Consider the following 19,112-nt stretch of genomic DNA (forward strand, 5'->3'; position numbering starts at 1 on the left):
CTTTGCTCGTTGACATTGAAGCTCTAGTATATCACTTCATTTCCTTTTACAGCTCTAGTTCTCATGTCATGGAAGAGCAGAGCTGTGCTCGTTTAGGAGACAGTAAGTGCAAGAGAGACTGAAACCATAAAACATCAGAAAAATGTTATTCTGATTTCTGCTGGTATTGCCTGGTTTTGATTGACCAAGTATTGCTTTACATTTCCATGCTTGCTGAAACTCAGCTGTGCTTTGCAGAGAGGAGAGCCTCTGTTCTTAGCATGGCACCATCAGGTAACCCCTGGTGCTCGCAGCAATAGAGAAGCAGAGGAGGGAAAGGTGAAAGCAAAGGAGGGGATGAGGTAGGGAAGAGAGAGCTGAGAGGGAAGTCAGCTTGTGACTGAATTGTGGTAGCGTGCACTGATCTGAACCTATAGCCCAGCTGTTCTCGGGAGGTTTTACACCCTCTTAGGTGTCTACTTCATGAACTGTCTTTTCTGTTCTGAATTTTGGGACCACATTTGCTGAACAAGGAAGAACTTTGTGTGCAAGCCCTCCCAGTACATATGCGTTAAGGTGCATAGGTCAGTATCATCTAAACATAAAGTGTTCTATTATCTACATTGATATATATTTAAGCAGGTGTAACTTTTGATTGCATAAAATAGCTCACAAACCCGGAGTCTTGCCGAAATGTCTTTCACTCTGTACTCTTCTCAGTCCAGTCTCAGTGTTTGGCTGCACTAGGCGCTTTTCAGCAATACTGAGAAAAAGCAAAAGCTGGAAAATAATTTCAAAGCATAAACAGATGTGCTAATTCTTAGAAGAAGCGTCACAGAGAAATTAACCAAAAACCTTGGAAGCACTCCTTCTGGGCCTTTCCACACCCACTGTGACACTGTTCAGTAAGCGTTCAGGCTGGTGTAAGGGCAGCTAAGATGGCTTCCTCTGCTTGGTGTGAACTGCTCCTGATAAGCACCAAGCCACAGAGGTGAAGTGTTTTTCCACCACACAACCTGAATGCTTTCCAGGGTAATGTACGCATGCACTCATGTAACATTGGACATTGTTACCAGACTGAAAATGTGCTCTGTTTCTCCTGGCAGCTCACTTAAATCTTCAAATCAGTTTTGTTGACTCCAAGATCCTTTCACAACACACTGTTGGCTACAAACTCCGTGAGCAGCTGCCCACTCCCTTTGCCCCATGAGACAACTGGGAACAACAACACAGGGTAAAGGTTGGTGTGATCAGCAAGTTCACGGTAGAGTCATGGAATAGCAGAGCCTCATGTTTTTGTGAGGAGAGGAGGAAAACTGTGTTTTTAGTACAAGAGGCTTGTATAATACATATGGGAAAAGTACATTGCAGCTGTATTTCCAAATTTGATGGCAATCAAAATAGAACAGTAAAAGCAAATAAACATCTAGTGATACTGCACTATTTGACAAAGAAAACATGAAAAAGGAGTACAGGAGGCATTTGCTTGCCAACTTCAGACTTCTGTTTCTCCTGTACTCTTGATAATATTCCTGACTTTTCAATGGGCTGTGGTCCTGCCCATGCCCTAGGTGCTGAGGCTTGTCTACAGCTGTTCTGAGCTGAGAACTGTACGTTGGTAACTCACAGCATGAAGGTGATTGGTTGAAGATTGGCTTGAATGCCTTTGCATGTGCTGTTCCTTACTGGCATACTTTTTTCTAAAAGTTTTGCATAGTGACTTGTTTGTGGTTGTTCTTTTTTAAGAGCTGCATAAATGTCAAAAAGCTGGCATGCAGAGCAGTGGAATAGCAGGGCTGTAGGATGTCTGGAGCCTGCACCTTTCTGTTATTCCTATACCCAGATGCCTTCTCAACTCACCCTCTCTTAGAGAGGAATCTTGTGATTCTTCTGTAGTCAGACCTGGACTCCTGCCATCTATCCCATACATGCCGGTTGCTTATTGCCAAGCAGGCTTGTCTGTGCTTGAGGATTGTAGCGTTCCTCTCTTGGGAAACTTGTGGCCAGTAAGGCTTTCTTAAAACAAAGGATCATTTGTTGATATATACAGCAACAATTCAGAGGCAAGAACGTTGAGCCAAAAATCTAAATGTATGTTTTGTTTTATGTGAGCATCTGTCTTGTTATAAGGCAGAGCAGACGGTTGTGTTGTTTTTTTCACTAGCAAGTGCCCTCGCAGAAAGTTGGTCTGGTCTTAGGACCCCATAAATAGCACTGACATAACCCACATACATTCCTGTCCCTTTTGCCTCTGCTTTCTCCTCCCCTCTTGGGGGATTGTATAGACTGGAGGAAAAGCAATGTGATCACTTGTGGCTTTTGGTAGTTCATTAGCAAGGCTCTGAAATGACTGCTGTGTGCATACATCCAGGTCTATGGCTTCCTCACAAAGGAACAGCACTGATCTCCTCTCTCTGTTCATTGACAGAACCCAAGGGAACAGCATGGAGCTGTGACAGGGGAAAGTCAGGTTGAGTGTCAGGAAAAGTTTCTTCACCAAGATGTGGTTGGAACAGGCTGCCCAGGGTAGTGGTCTGGACAAAACTCTCAGACATATGGTCTGAGTTTTGGGTGGTCCTGTGTGGAGCCAGGAGCTGGACTCATGAATCCCTTCCAACTTGAGTTGTTCTGTGATTCTGTGTCACACACAGACCTACTGTACGTGTGATACCAGGATGGACAGGCTGTGCCCAGTGAGCCAGGTGTGTTCTGCACGCAATGGAATTACTTTTTGTTGCTTCTGTATTCCCAGAGATTGTTGATCTACATCTTCTTAGGAAGCAGCTTACCCCTGGCTTGTTTCTTCTTCTCTCTGTCACTTAGAGCAGCTACTTTTAAGAAAGGTTCACAGATGTGGAGACTGTCCAGTTGATACACATGAAACAGGACAAAGTCCATCACTCCTAATAGATTTGCTATACAAGTTTACATAGGGGATATCTTTCTTTCCTGTTCAGGACAGCTCAAGTGTGGTCAGACAATGAATTTTCATGGCTTGTATGAGACCTTTCCTTGAACCAGGGCAGTGTACTGCCAGAAACAACTTGAAATCTCAAGTGGCCCTGGTATATAACATTCCCTCCCAGTACTGTCTTGATTGTATTTCAAGAAAAGAATTAATGTAAGAAAACCATTAAGAAAATGCCTGCCTGGGTGCATAATGCTGCATTAGGTTTCCATAGCCCTCAGAAGGAATTTACTGTAGAAAACATGGCCCTTGCATGTGAAAGAAAAGCAAGAATATAGATCATATTGCAATATGGATTCAGGTGATGTGGGTCTTTATATATTTATTCTTACAGAGCAGAGAATCAGCCTCTTGGAAGCAACATTCAGCAATATTACACACAATAGTTTTATTTTTTTAAACATGTCACATCACCAGTTCAACTGAGACCTAGTTCACTGCTGGTCAGAAATCATGGCATGACAATCAGATGGGTGCATGGCTGCTAACAAGAAGTTGTTGCTCTTTAATGTTAACTGTCCTGGCCAGAACTGTGCCTTAGGGACTCTCTCATTTGTCACAGCTGAACCTACCTTTGTGGTTCCTGATGGGACAAGCTCTGAACCTCACCTGCTGGCTGCAGGCATTCAGACACTTTGCCTTAGCAAAATGACTTCATACAAGCTCAAGCTGAAATCTAGCCAGGTTTCTATCTGTCCTCAGGAGTTCTCACTTTATCCCAAGGCTGATGCTTGACCTGTCAGTCATTGCCTGTTTGAATTTCAGTGCAGGCGCCTGACTCTGGTTTCTCTGGGAGCCCCACGTCTAAGCCCACCCAAGTGATTTCTCCTGGACTCAGTTCAGTCTTGTTTTAACCATCATGCAGTGATCCCTCACAGTTCTAATTCTAACTAACTTGGCCAAGCAATTCCCTATTAGCTACAGCTCTAGGAGTCAGTCTCTAGCCTTTGGTGGCAGCTGTCCTAATCTGGATTAGGCTCAGCCATTCCCACTTCAGGAGAGTGCGATAGTATGTCTACATTTTTAAAGTCAAATTTGTAACTCTTATAAAACGTATCTTCTAAAAGAGGAAATACATTTACATGAGTAAATGCAAATACTGAGGGCCGGCTCTTTTTCTGGAATAAAGAAGTTAATGATTTTTGTGGTAGTCTATCCCATGAGGAGACATTCTCAGCAAGATGATAAATACACCCCAATCATGAGAAATCTTTTCTGCTCTTGTTAGTAATACAGGCATGTCAGCAAACAAACCAGATTTTTTGCTAGTAGTTTAGTGTATAGACTTCAGTGAACATGGCTGCATCTTCATTGTCAGTGCAAGCTTAGTTCAGGCCTGGCCAAGTTTTCATTTGCCGTGTTGTCTTGCTGCCTTGGAAGCCCTGCTGAGTAGTTACACACTGGCAGGTGTCATTCTGGGGAGAAATAGGGCAGGCATAGACTTGTAGCTTTACTCACAGCATGAGGAGATGTTTGAATGCTATTGCTTCATATTCTGTATAACGGATTTATAAGCTCAAATGTCAACTATAAGCACCAGAGCCTATCTTGAAGGACACCATCCCCATTTTAATACTCTTAGTAAAATTTGTGTATGCTTAGTATTATGTGTGGGCATTTGTATTTATTTACTGTACTTGTGCCGTAATTCCTCTGACAGTTGAAAATGCTATAATGTTTTAATGACAGTTTGACTGCAAAAATGTTGATTCTACTATCAAAACCTAAGAGTGTTGTATCTTTTGTGGTATGTCTGCTGTATGCACTTTGTGTGGTTGCAGCACACTTGAATCCGAGGGGCTACATGTACAGTGCTGGCCTTTAAGACTTGTGAAGTATATCATTTAAAATGCTGTACAATAACTAGCCAGGGTGGTCCAGCAGTGGTAGCTGGCCTTTCCTCTCACAGTATAGCATGTGGTTATTTTAAAATGATGATTGTTAACAAACAGTGGTTTTATAGTTAAGTTCCAATATATGGTTAATTTATTTTTAAAAAAACAAACCCTAAACTAAAAAATAACCACAAATAAAGACACTTCACTGTGTTTGAACAGAAAGTGTGAGAATTGGTGTCAAGACTGTTTTGACTCAGTTCCAGTAGTAAATATATATTGGAGAAGGTAAGTGGGTGAAGGAACTAGCAGCTCCACTGTTTAAATGTCATCATTGCAGGGAGTCCTGCAAAGCCAGCAAAGTCTGGCTTTGCTGAAATCCCAAGCAGCTCAGCTACAAGTACCTTGCTGTGATTTTAGGACTGTCCTGCAAGGACCCGAAGCCATTGTTTCTGAGGTTTCTGGCTGAGGGCAAGTAGAACATGAGGCAGCGGTGTGCCTCGGCAGCCCAAAGGGCCAAGTGTATCTTGGGGGCACCCGGCCCAGCACTGCCACTGGGTGAGTGAGGGGAGGTCTTGCTCTGTGCTGTGTGGCCTCATCTCCAGTGCTGGGTGTGGGTTGGGTGCCACGATATAAGAGGGACATAAAGCTATTAGAGGAGGGCTGTGATGATGGTGAAGGGTTCTGCAAGGCAAGGTGTGTGGGGAGCGGTTGAGGTCCCTGGGTTTGCTCAACCCAGAGCAGAGGAGCTGAGGGGAGCCCTTATGGCGGCTGCAGCTCCTCACAGGGAATGGAGGGGCAGCGCTGAGCTCTGCTCTCTGTGACAGCGACAGGGCCCGAGAGAACGGCATGGAGTTGTGTCAGGGGAGGGGCAGCTGTTGGTCAGGGACAGGGTCTGCACCAGAGGGCATGGAACGGGATGCACGGGGTAGTGGGCACGGCCCTGAGTGCGGGAGTTCAAGGAGCGTCCCGTGTGAAAGCTGGCAGTTAGACTTAAGGAGCCTCATGGCTCCTTTCAACTCAGGATACTTTGTGATTCTGTAATTCTCTGTTGCCAGCAGAAGGGGACTGAGGTGGCAGTGTATGTTAGGAGAGCAAGGAAGTGGTTCTGCATGCAGCTCAGTGACAGGCTGGGTTGTCTTGGGCACCCTGGGCAAGCTCCAAGCTCCACAGAACTCCAGGATCTACAAAGATATTGAAGCATTGCTGTGCTAAACAGAGGCACGCTATCACAAAGCACTCATCAGCAGTGTTTGGAAGCCCTCTGTGCCCACCCTGGGGTTCCTCAGAGCTGCCAAAGAAATCATGGGTGGAGCATGATCTGTTTTTTTTTTTTTTAACTGCTGTAATTAGATAAATGATGTGGGATAGTCTTCTAGGATTATGTTATTTCATTTTGCGCTTTTTTGCCAAGATAATCTTCTAAAGGAGTTGATAGATCAATGTATTACTGTTCTTGGCTCTGTTTATTAAATATATAGAATCAATCAGTCTCGAGGAACTTAGAACCTTTCAACATCAAGATAGGTCAGAAGATGCTAGGAGAACACAGCTTTACAGACATATGGATTTTTTTCCTAATAAAGGTCTGATGGTTTTCCCAACCTCACAAACTTAGATAAATACCACATATTATTTGACTCAAGCTAGACAGGGAAACTGAAAACAAAATAACTGATTTTTGTTTTCCTGTCTGCTGCTCTGAGGTGTGTTAAGACACGTGCCTGAAAGCGCAAAGTGTCTGAAAGCCACAAAACAATTCCCCAAACTGTTCTTACTGATGTAAGGGTTCCTGAATCTCTAGGAGTACTTCCCATATTTGTTTTGTACTGTTCCATTTGACTTTATCTTACTTTAACAATCAAACTCTAGAAAAATAGCTGAGGATCTTGAAGTGTGTTAAGTGATATTCTTTCACTGCATTCTGTTCTTGTCATTTTTATTTTCTTAGGAAAAGCACCAAATTTATTTAAAAAAGGAAAATCACTTAGGTTTTGGCTGTACTGTGGATATATGTGAATTTAAGGGTTAACTCAATGCTAACTGTAACAAAGCATTTTCCAACTGCTGTTCTGCTTGTTCTTTTGTGAAGGCTCTGCAGAAGTAAGCTTTTTGTTTGTTGTACTTTAACATCATAACAGTCAGGTATGAGCCTCATTTCAGAGTTCCAAGGAATTTTCTGGATCCACACCTGTGCCCCAACAAGGGCAAAGATGATATCCAGTGAGGAGAACAACTTCTGGGTTGTATACCTGTATGTGCTGCAGGTTTTTGCAGCAACTTCTTCACAGGACACTAACACAGCATCTCCTGCATGCCCACTGTAACTTCACAACCTTGCAGCTCTGGGTCACTTTGGTTGCACTCAATTCCAATAAGCCAGGTTAACACTCCAGTATTCCTAAAGTTTGTTGTTGTTTTTTTCCCAAGTGCATGCCACTGTGTCTGATTCCTGTGAAAAGCTATTAGTAAGCTGTGTTTCCCTGTTTTCTTTTCCATTTTCTTATGAGGCTATTTTGGGGGTCAGATGCAGCTCTAAAGCAAAAGGAAATAAATTCACATAGAGATGATTCAGCTGGCCTCCTCTTCCTTTGAAGGGGCGCATTTGCACTGTGTGAAAGATTTTGTTTGCAGTAGATTGCCCAGAGTGATAAGGCAACTTCTATTCATGTAGGACAGGCGTTCCAGCAGCATCTTCACACAAACAGTGGTGAAGAACAGTCTGACAGCATTCCAAATAGTGTAGCAAATAAGGTATTGCATTATCTCCTTGCTCTTAATTGAATCAATTATAAGGACTTAGAGATGCAGACAGTTCCCAAGGGTGAATTTTCACTCAACTGAGAGAGGGTATTTGTCTCCTTACATTCTTCATCTCAGGGAGAAAGTGCCTGAGAAAGAGCAAAATGAATCCCAGCCCCAAGTGCGTGAAGAGCCATGGGTGTTTCTGTGGCCTGGCCTGGCAGTCTGGGGAGATCATAGACATCTGTAGGCTAAACCAGTGCTGGACAGCTATACATTTCATTTAAGAAAAGGAAAATTTTATAAACTCCAAATACACTCTTATAATTAGGTAAAATGTGTGTGGGGGGCTGTTTAAATCTCAACGTTTATTTACTCCTGAGAGAGAGTGCAGAGTGGTTGGCAGCCTCAGGTACTCCATTTCCCAGAGAATGGCAATCTGCTGGACAATTGATCCCTTCTTCTTGCAGTCTCCATCCACTGGAAGATCAGAAGTTATCAGTGAGTTGCCAAGGTCAGTTCTGAAACCAGTTAACACAGACTTTCCATTTGGGAGAGACGTGTCTGAGGGGTGGGATATTAGCCAGAGCATTCCTTTGTAATGCACAAGCCCTCTCAGAACAACAGTAGAAGAACCCACATTTCTGACATGAAATATTCACAGCAAGCCAGACAAACAACTCCTGTAGCTCCGTTGCTATTTATCAGCATCAGAGGAGCTGTGTACATTCACAAAAAAAGGGAAAGAACAATCTAGTCAGGCATTCTTTCAATCTATTAAGCTTTAATCTGCTTATTTGGAGTAATCTTAGAAACCATAAATCTGTTTCTGTCTTTGCCAAAGCGTGAATAATCTCAAGATCTCTACTTCTTGTAGCTCCCTAAATTAAACCTCATACTTCTGCTACCTAATAATTGCAGAAGGGGATGCTAAACTTGAACAGAGTTTGAGGGGGAGGAAGAAAACAAAACTATGTGGTTAAGAGATGAGAGCTGTAGCAATATTAAGCAAACGCAGAACAAGCTAGAAGAATGACTGGTGTAAGAGTCCTAAGTGACCAATCAAATAGTTCAGAAAACAGATAAAGCCCACTGGAGTTTGCTGGAGCCTGGCAAGTTGAAGTCAGACAGATGTGAGAGCAGCTCAGACATGACAACTGAGCCTTACAGCCTCTTCGAGCTCTGAGAGAAAAGAGGCTGCAGCTTTGGGGGGCTGCAGTGGGCTAGGAATTGCCTCATTTGTAATTACTCAAAACCCCTTGATGAGTAGCGTGTAATTTGCCCTCCAGAACTGAAGATGTTGTCTTGTAAGTAGTAAGCAACACGTAAGAAGTATACACAGAAAAAAATTGCATTTCAAAGAGGCATATGGTTACAAGAAGAGACAATATCATCTCTTAATATTTTAACACTTTTAGTCATAGCCAGCCTTGCAGTCCTAAAGACTATGAGACGGAACGCTTCTATGTGCAGCTCTGTACTTACCTCACAGTGTGGCCCGTTTTCAGTCCTTTTTCCTCCCAAACAACTTGTTTTTGTCCCTGTTTAAGAGTGTCAGGTGCGGTTCCATTCCTCAGAGCTGGTTCCTTTGTTCCACAGAACAAGAATTTAGACTTAGGTATATCTATCAAATACAGTTTACCCTCCTCCCTAGAGTTATGTACTGATCCTAATAATAGAGTACACTTTTTGAAGACTGACAAATCAGATTGTTAAGATTATATAAAAAGGAATGCTTTGAAATTCTGGTAATTTTTTCTTGACCCGTTGATAGAATGAGATATTCTTCTATTTAATTTAAATTCTTTCATCACTGTAATTAATGGTTTAATTGCTGCACCACCCCTATTGTTATCATGAGAAACGTTTTTGCTATTTTAGAAATAAGTAAATAACAAAGGGATAGAGGAGATGGAGAAGTTTGTTATGAAAAGGGCAGTGGCTGTGGACAGGCAGGAATGAGAGGAATCCACCAGGAAAGGTTGAGAGCTGCTGGTGTGGAACTGCTTAGTCACAGCTGAAGCACCTGGTGAGCTCATCGGGGCGCCAGCTTAGGTGGGGCTCTTATGGCTGAAGAAATCGTTGCCCCCATGCTTTTATTCCTGCTGCTCTGCTAGCAGTCACTGTCCCCCAGAATGTTTTTTGTGGTTTGTAGTGCCTAACCTCCATTAGTCAGACTGAGCTGAAACAATTGTAGAAATAAGAGTAATTAAACAGAAACAAACGGAACCAAATCTCCGCTAACAAATATCAGATGGCTTGGATGGATCGAATGCAGCACCGCGTCCTGTTCCCAGCAGTAGCTCTTAGGGGAAGAGTCCCCATATGGAGCAGTGACCCTTCGGCAGGCACAGCTGTGTGTGGGCCACAGCACCATCCGCAGCCTCCAGACAGCATGGGGCTCAAGGGCACTCGGCCTCAAATGCTGGCATTTAGATCCGTGCTGCTGAACTCACAGCATCTTGCCAAAGCGAGCACTGCTTTGTGAAAAAAATGCAGTTCAGAGAGAAATGCAGTTCTAAGAACACCCTGGAGGTGTTCAAGGCCAGATTGGATGGGCCCTGGGCAGACTGGTCTAGTATTAAATGTGGAGGTTGGTGGCCCTGCATGTGGAAAGGGGGTTGGAGATTCATGATCCTTGAGGTCCCTTCCAACCCTGACCATTCTGTGATTCTGTGAACTAAATCAAGTGCCTCAGAGTACAAGGGAATCACATGTTTTATTTCTAAGTCTTTGAGGGGAAGAATCATCTGATCATGCTCAGAGATACTGATGTGATACCTGAAGCATTGCAGCGACAGGCATTTAAGTGCTCCTGCTTGCATAGCTTTTATATGGAAAGAATGTAAGATGCTGGCTTGCCAGTTCTTCAGAGTCATCTGTTTGTGCTGAACTTTACTCCAAAAGTCACTGTTAGGCTGAAATGACACCACTCCCAAGTGACAGAGGGTAAATGAAGACATGTATGCAGCATTAGGCTTCTCACATTTAACTGACTTGTCTCCTTTTAGCTTCATTCCTGCATTTCTTTTGCTGTGTCAATAAAGAAAGTCGTTTCTGATGACTTAACCTAGCAAGCACAGATGCTGAATGCCATTTAACTGACAAGCAACTTTTATGCAAGTTTTATGTAATTTTCCCTGCTTTAGGTATTGTTTGCTTGAGGTGACTTCATAAGCTTATCTATCATATGGGCTTTCTTTCAAAGGAAACTTGGTAACACTGGAACAAGTTGCCCAAGGAAGTTGTGCATGCCCCATCCCTGGAGGTATTCAAGGCCAGGCTGGATGTGACTCTGGGGAGCCTGGTCTCATGGTTGGCCACCCTGCACAAAGAAGGGAGTTGAAACTAGATGATCATTGTAGTCCTTTTCAACCCAGGCCGTTCTATGATCTGTATTTTCATGTTTTAAAAAATGTTGTTTTTTTTCCTTTATGAGCATTTCACCGGATCTCTGTATACTTGCATTGATACATGGTCAAATATACCGATGAATGGTTCATGAGCTCAAGATATGCAAACTTTCCGTGTCCCCAGCTGCACGGGGTGCCACACTTGTCAATCCCCAAGCAAGCCTTGTGCCAGTGCCCAGCCATATGCCTCCTAACACTGCCCAGGTCACACAGGATGGCCTCAAAAGGGAAGCCCTCTCAGTGTACAGCTGCATAGCGATTTACAGATCAGCACGTGGCTCAGTTCTGTCCATTGCTTGATCTGGGAGAGTTGCAATTTGGAAACGGACTTGCAAGCACTGTGAGGACAAAGCACCCGCAGCAGAGAAGGGTGCTGAGATCTTGCTGCAGGGACGTACCTGGGCCTGAGCAGAGCTTGTGGACCCAGAGTCTATGGGTGAGCTTTTAAAAACACTCTTATTTTTTTGTGGCAGCTGCACGACTTCCTCTTCCCCTTCGTGCATGCTTGTTCTGACATGTCCCTGCCTTCATCTATCCTGATGCAGAAAGCAAAGAACATGGTAGAACTCTGCTGTAGAGTTGGCTGTTTGGTGGGAGAAAATGTCCCTGGGATGATTGTAGAGAAAAATCTGCATCTGTTGAGTCTCTTTGTGCGTGAACAGGCTTCCTCATGAATGTCCAGGCAGGGCAGTCAGCTGCTGTGGAGAAACAGAAAAGCACTTCGGACAGCTGAGTGCTGCCCTTTATTTTGTTCTTCCAAGGATGTTAACAAACTCGCCGAAGGGCATAACACTTCATCTAACACCCAGGAAAGTTTCTTAGGGCCAGGCATCTTCTTGCATTTCAACTTTTCAGGTAATGACTTTGTTTTTCAACATCTTTCCTGAGCCCAAGCCAGCCCTCTGTCTGTGTAGCAGGAGGAGCCCATTTTGTGTCTCTCTATTATGTTTTGGCCAGGAGTGAGAAAGTAGCCAGTGGGAATCAAAACCATGCTCTTCATCCATTTGTTTTATTAGCTCACCAAATGGAACCTTCCTTGCCAGTATCACATTCTTCTTTTCCAATGCTTCTGTTGAGCACTTTAAGAAGTGCAAGTAGCTATAAAGCACACTTCACTTCTGGAGAAACTGAGCAGTGTACTGCCGAGTCCCTGGGCATGGAGCTGTGACACTTGTACATCTCCAGGTAATTTATCATAGCAGCAAAGCCTTCAGAAGCAGAACAGCCCTTTGCTCTGCAGAGTAAATCTGCAGCCCAGAGAGGTGATGGTAGAAGGAAAGAATCACAAAATGGCTTTGGTTGGAAGGGACTTCAAAGATCATCCAGCTGCCACCTCCCAGCTCAGCTGCCCAGGGCCTCATCCAACCTGGCCATGAGCACCTCCAGGGATGAGGCACTGCGGCTTCTCTGGGCAGCTGTGCCAGCACCTCACCACCTTCTAAGTGAGGAATTTCTTCCTAACGTATAATCCAAATCTCCGCTCTTTCAGTTTAAATCCATTCCCCCTTGTCCTATCACTGTGTACCTGGGTAAAAAGTCAGTCCCCCTCCTGTTTGAAAGCTCCTTTCAAGTAGTGGAAGGCTGCAATGAGGCCTCCCTAGAGCAGATTTAACACTAGAACTGTGCAGAATCAGTGCTTTGAGGCACATTGGTGCTTCCACTACCATCCTCAGTGTTTTCTGCATTTGGCTGCAAGATCTGTCCACCTGTAGCCACCTGTGAAGCTTTTCAGCCTTCAGTTTTATACTTAACAGAAGTGTAAAGTTCAGAGTTGTGGAATTTCCCTGCTTTGCTGCTACCCCGCAGCTTGTGAAGGTTTGGGATTGGCTCTGTGGCAATGCCAATTGCAGGAAGAAGCCTTTCTCCCCTAGTTGTGTACTTTCAGGGGTACCCACCAAACCAGTCCATCATTTTACTTTAATTCCAAATATGTGATGGAAAACAGTTTGGCAGAATTTGCCTCTATATCATAGACTGCTTTGAGAGATTAAAAAATGCTGGGGTCTGCTTCAGAGACTCATCTCCTCTGAACTAATCATAGAATCATAGAATGCCCTGGGTTGCAAAGGACCACAATGATCAATGAGTTTCAACCCCCCTGCTACGTGCGGGGTCGCCAACCACCAGACCAGGCTGCCCAGAGCCACATCCAGCCTGGCCTTGCATGCCTCCAGGGATGGAGCATCCACAGCCTCTCTGGGCAACCTGTTCCAATGCGTCACCACCCTGTGTGTGAATGGATGTCACGGAGCCCCAGACCTGCGAGGTAGGAGCCGGCAGCGCCGGGGGTCGACCAGAGGCACGGAGCGCTGCAAACAAAGGCCGAGTGTTTTGCTGACGGCATTACAAAACGTTTGCCCAGCGCTGCCGTGATCTCGGGATCGGGCGCCGGGCAGCGTGCTTAGTCACACAGCTACCTGCAAAGCTGCGCCTCCTGCACCTTCGCCTTTTAAAAACCGTCGCGATGTCGGTGCGCCACAGGAGGCGGAGACCCTCTGCTAAACGAGGGAAGGAGCTGCGGTGGTCTAAGAAAGAACGAGCAGCCCAGACGCTGTCCGTAGTGCGCCGGGGATTTTGCGGAGGCACGCGGGGCGGGGCGGGGCGGGGCGGGGTTGCGTTGCCCCGCCCCGCCCGGCGAGGAGGGCGGCCCGGCTGCGGCGGGCGGTGCGGCAGAAGCGAGCGGGGCTGTGCGGAGCGCGGTGACGCCCGGCCCGAGGAGCCGGCATGAGGGTGGGCAGGCCGGGCCCCCAGCAGCAGGTACGGAGTGGGGAGGGGACGTGGCCTCGAGTTTCTCGAGATGAGCTTGTTGCGGGCGTAACCGAGCTGGGCGACAGCGTTATTTCGGGGAAGGAATAAATGCTCCTTCCAGTCCGGTTTGGGAAATCCTTCGTTTTCGCACGTCGGGGCTTTTATTCTACCGTGCTCCGAACGCTGCAAGTGCTGCCGGCGCTGCCTCGTGCAGACAGCTCCTCGGAGCACCGGCTGCTCGGCTTCGGCATCGCGCGGCCGTGACCGCCTCGGTTAAACTTGCTCCTTCTGCGTCTCGCACGTAGCGCCGGCTTCATCGGTGCTCGCGGCGGGGAGGTGGCAGACCTTCCTTCCGAGTCTGCCCTACCGGCTCCGGGCCGGAGAGTCGGCGCCGCCGGTCTCTGGGGCCGTGTCCGTGCATGTGCGGGCATGTCTGCTGCCGGGCCGGGCACGGGGCGGGCGGCTGCACCGCTTTCTGCCGTCGTAGCGACTGCGCTGCGATCCGGGGTTGTGGCGGCCGCGGGTGCTTCGGGTGTAGGTAAATGAACAGAATAGGACAAACCAGCGGTTCTGTCTAGCCTCGTCTTTAGAAATGATGTAGGTGTTAAGGAATATTTTCTTCTCTGTTAGAAAGAAAAGAAGTTACGGTCTTTAATCCCTACTCTTTGTTTCCAGATCTGTTTATTTCCCAAAGCCACCCGTCTGCTAAGGGGGGGAGCCACCGGGGCTGCCGTGTTCGCACGACCGAAAGTGCAGCTTTCAAGCTGAGCTCCTGTCAGCCCGGAGATGGTAAACGTAGGGGGAGATCGAAACAGCAGCCTATTTTGAAGTGAGGGAGACTCCAGCTCCATGGCACAGCACGGCTGTGGTGGCTCGTGGAGGGGGCAGCGAGGGCTGGTGAGTGCTGCCTTCTGCCTGAAGGGCAGTGCCGGCTTCCTGAGCCTTGGAGATGATTCCCTGCTCCTTGGAGATGTCAGGGAGGTGCAGCGTCAGATACTGGTTGCTGACTGTAGGTGAGGAGAGCGGGGTGACTCACTGTGTTAGTCCAGGGCAGCTTGAACATTGTGTGTCCTGATTAGCACTGAAAATTTGCACTTCGGTGGTCATCGTCACACCCCTCCAACCAAGTAGTTGGGTTCTGGGAGAGGTTTTGTGACAGAAGGAAGGGCCATTGTTGGGAGCCCGTAGACGGGGAGGGGGTGGGAGCTGAGAGGTAGTGTTTTAGGCTTAGCTGTGGAGCAGCAGCTGTGCCCATTCCAAGAGCCCAGCATCCCTGCTTCCTTGTTTCAGGGTGGAATCTCTGACATCAGGTGTCTGTTCAAAAGTGACACTTCTTTTGGCGAGGTTCGGAACCAAAGCTGATGATGTTCTGTTACCAACAGTGCTGAGGCACGTTGTTCTTCAGGTATTAAATACACCCTTATACATTTGCCATTCAGTTTTCCATCTCAGAACTTTGACTTTCCTTAAATTAGTTAGCAGTGCTGTTCCTGACAAGATACTTCAAAAATTTCCCTGAAAATGGGCTTGATTCACAGTCTTAAAGATACAGAAAAGCTGTAAGTAAAGGGGATGCCCCTGGATAAGTTGTCTTCTAAACACAAGTGTGCACACTGTGCAGATTTCTGGCATTGCGGAGTTGGATGTAAGAAGTGAGCCAGATAGGTGAGAGAGAATGGTAAGAGGGAAGCGTGGTACAGTTTGCAGACTTGTCTCCTTACTTCTCCATCTCCCCTCAGGAGTGCTTGTCTTGGTGTGAATTTGCATAGAACACACATCTCCTGGCTGAGAAGTCTCTGAGCAGGCACGGTCTGCTGCTTAGGAGGTCAGCCTGCAGTTCAAGAGAGCTCGGCTTGAGCCATCAGGCTCCCTGTAGCAGCCTCACTTAGACACCTCGCCTTTCATTTTGTTTTTTTTTGTTTTCTAAACAGGAGATCATTCACATGCCTTATCTCACAGAAATGTTGCATAAATAAAATAGGTGAGATGCACAGATATGGAAGTGATGATGGATGTGGAGATTCAGAAATGTCAAGCATCTAGCATATGTGGTTCCTGTGGAAATACAAACAGTGGCAACATGGAGATGAGAACTACATCGCATAAGCTACCAGGGGTGGCTTTTCTCTGATTTCTGAGATGGTCTCCTCTGGCCTCACAGCATTTTTACAGCCAAAGTCTCACTTCCCTTCAGAGGTGCCACTTTGGTGTGCAACCAGATGGCCCGGAACCACATCAAAGTTGCTTACGTTTTTGTAATAAGCAGAATAAATAGTGGTTGTTTGATCAGCCTCACTTGGTTGGGTGCTTTTGGGGTTGCATCTTCATGGGAAGATTTGGGTGCTGCACCCTGCCTTGGCCACAGTGTGCCTGGGAAGGGAGGGGCTGGGAATGGTGCTCCTAGGGCTGAACATGTTTGGAAGAGCAGCTGTGAAGTATGGGAATGCAGTATAACTAAGGGGAGAGCCTCTAGGAGCATTCTGAGAGTTACTGCTGTGCTGTTGCTTGTATGGAGGTGCTGGGATGCTTGGAGCAGTTGGAGGTGCTTGATGTTTTGCAAGTGTGGGAAGAACATGGCTAAATGCTGATTCTGGAGGTGAAAGTAGTGGAAAATGGTTTCTGAAAGGTCTGCTGTAGGAAGAGGTTGCCCAAGGAGGTTGTGGATGCCCCATCCCCAGAGGCATTCAAGGCCAGGCTGGATGTGGCTCTGGGCAGCCTGGGCTAGTGGTGACCCTGCACATAGCAGAGGGGTTGAAACTAGATGATGTCATTGTGGTCTTTTTCAACCCAGGCCATTCTATGGTTCTATGACTGACTGTTTTCAGAAGACTTCTAATAGGCCAGATCTTGTACACCCTATGCCTGTAGCAGCAAAATGCCCTGTATCAAGAGGTATAGTTCTGCTCTCAGCACTCAGGAAGAAAGATTTTTCACCCCCATTTTGCTGGTTGGAAACTGAGGCAGCGAGCCATGCAGCGTTCACATATCCTTTGCCACATCCCTTCCAGAATGGAGGTGTGGATCCGCGCTTCCTGAGAGCTGAGCTGGTGCTGGGATCTGTGGACCAGAGGGGCTTCCTCAGCAACCCCCCCCTCCCCCCCCCGAAAGCACAGTGTCATCCTGTGGGGGTTGGGGGGTGAGTGGGGGCTTTTACTTCAACCTTACTGATGGAGCTGTAACACGCAGCGTAATCGTCGCTTGGCCTCTTCTCTGGGACAGAAGAGGAGCAAAATGCAGTTGTCAGGAATCAAACTTCAAGGTATTCCTCTTGGAGTGCTGAAGCTGGCAGATGCTGCAGCCCACCTGCTCAATGGCAGCGTGTGCACAGATGTCTTCTTCACGTCCGCATGTGAGATATCCCTGATTTGCTGGTACCATAGCAGCTGGGAGAAGGAGCTGTAGCAGAGTCCTGCAGAGAGGACGTTCTAAATGCCATTCCACTGTGACAAGTGGCCTTGCCAGCAGCTTAGCAAAAGCAGTTTGTGAATGTCAGGACCCTGAGGAGGAAAACTACCTCACAGGCCTCGCAGTCCATGGAAAGGTGAAGAGGTCACAGTAGGAGCTGTTTGTGGTCTCCATTTATCCCAGTGGGACTGGAGAAATGAGGGCACCTGGCTGGGGGGACACTGCAGTCCAACCGGCTTTGGCAGCTCTGACATGGATGTGCACTGATGTCTGTGAGCTGTTGGAAGCTGGTTTTTAATCTTAGGGGAAAGTTCAGGGGACAGTAACTGATTAATAACATCTCTGCTCGTGCAAATAGATACCTCAGCTAAAGAGAGAAAAAATGCAACAGTGAGTGAGACTGGGTTTGCTCGTTTCTAACAGCCTTTATCTATGTGGGGAAAACGTAGCAAAGTTTGAAGCTGGATGTAGCAGGCGGCTCCTGGGGGCTCTGTTTGCACAAAGCCTGGAAGAGCTGTGGGTGCTGAGCTGTGGGTACTCTGCTGTGCCCAAAGTGCCACACGTGGGTCCAGCCCCAGCTGGAGTGGGATGGGGCCACGGCAGCATGCAGGCAGCGTGCAGGCAGCAGCCCCTTCCTCTGCTAGCAGCCACTTATCACAAAAAGAAAGCTGATGGAAACACAGATCGGGTACTTTTGGCAGTTTAGGACCTCTTTGAGGTTGGGGAAAAAGCGATCTGACGAGGGTTACAGCTGTTTGGTTTCCTGACAGATGCACAGCACCACGCTCGTTCTGTATCAGTGGCACAACCGCACGGCGGCCGGCTGTGTACTGAACAACTTGTCCTGGACACCCTGCCAAAAATGCTCTGTGCAACTTTGCTGTGAACCAGGTTGGAGCGTGTGCGCATATGTATATTTGTGTATGTTTTCTGCAGCTGACAGGGCCTTTGTTGTTGCACTTCTCTGTTGCTGGAGTGGGACTGTGCACTGTAAACAAGTGCGCTACTTATAAAGCACTTGGAGGAAAATAATCAGCATTTGTACAAGCGGTACCAGAAAAGTTCCCATGGCAGAGGACCCGAAGTACCCAAATAAGCTCTGCTCTGAATGACATATTCCTTTCTTTTTGCAACCACAGCTAAAAGCTGTTTATAACCGAATGCTGAGATGGTGTGTTTTTCTTTTCTAGGAACTCGGCATAAGAATTCCTAGACCACTGGGACACGGACCAAGCAGATTCATCCCAGAGAAGGAGGTGCGGTGGTGTTTTCAAGTACACAGTGAACTTTATGCTTTTAAGGAACACTCTTTTAGTAGTAACCCACACTTGGTTTCAGGACAGCTGCTGAACTGCAGAACATTTTCACTTGTGTTCACATTCAGTCCTGGTGAGATTTTGGCCACGATTCTGATATGCAAAAGCAGTGAGCCCTGGAATGGTTACAAAACATCCTGTTCTGCTGTCTAGCAGTAGAGAAACCCAATACTGTTCTGGGGAGGAGTGCCTGTTTCCTTGTGAATGTCTGGATGCAGTTTCCTACTGGTCCGTGAGGTACCTGCCCCTCTGCTCCGGGGTTAGTTTTTCTGGAGCTGCCACTGCCATTCCAACTGTGTCAGACTTTGGAGTGCTGTGGCCGAGCATTTCTGGTGCGTCTCATCAGCTGGTAGGAGGATTTGGAGCAGAGGAAAAGTTGGTGATATGCCTGTGGTTTTCTAGGAATTCTTGAGCCTTAAGCTTCAGTCTCCTTTATTTCTCCCTTGTTGTCCTAGCTAGCTTCTTGTTTCCTTCTTTTTTTCCCCTCAGTGAAATTTTTTCTTTTCAGCTAGCTTGCTAGTTTTGTAGAGAGCTCGGATGAATTTGGGGCATTCGAGAAAGTGAAGGTGAGGGTCAGAAATGAGAAGTAAGTTTTGCACGAGAGAAAGCAAAAAGGCAAAAGTCTCCCTTTGCTGGTGATATGAATGTTTGGGATTTTGTGTGCCTGGCTTTATGTGTGCTGATTTAATGCTATTAACAGCTGTCT

The 19,112-nt window shown here is 46.7% G+C and overlaps 1 protein-coding gene across 9 annotated transcripts in view; it reads left to right on the forward strand.

Annotated features, from left to right (window-relative positions):
- The window catches only part of SESN1 (sestrin 1), a 73,976-nt gene that overhangs the window by 47,323 nt on the left and 7,541 nt on the right, over positions 1 to 19,112 (forward strand). For 4 of the 9 annotated variants that reach the window (XM_085217523.1, XM_085217525.1, XM_085217526.1 and 1 more), the window contains exon 2: positions 18,281 to 18,346. In XM_085217523.1, the coding sequence (XP_085073649.1) occupies positions 18,281 to 18,346 (66 nt within the window). Of the gene's footprint in view, positions 1 to 13,543; positions 13,695 to 14,360; positions 14,475 to 14,507; positions 14,699 to 14,975; positions 15,091 to 18,280; positions 18,347 to 19,112 lie in introns of those variants that run through there. The other 5 variants (XM_085217522.1, XM_085217524.1, XM_085217529.1 and 2 more) reach the window with 4 other exon arrangements.

Source organism: Meleagris gallopavo, chromosome 2 (genome assembly GCF_905368555.1).
Source record: "Meleagris gallopavo chromosome 2, MGAL_WU_HG_1.1, whole genome shotgun sequence".
Classification (NCBI taxonomy): domain Eukaryota; kingdom Metazoa; phylum Chordata; class Aves; order Galliformes; family Phasianidae; genus Meleagris; species Meleagris gallopavo.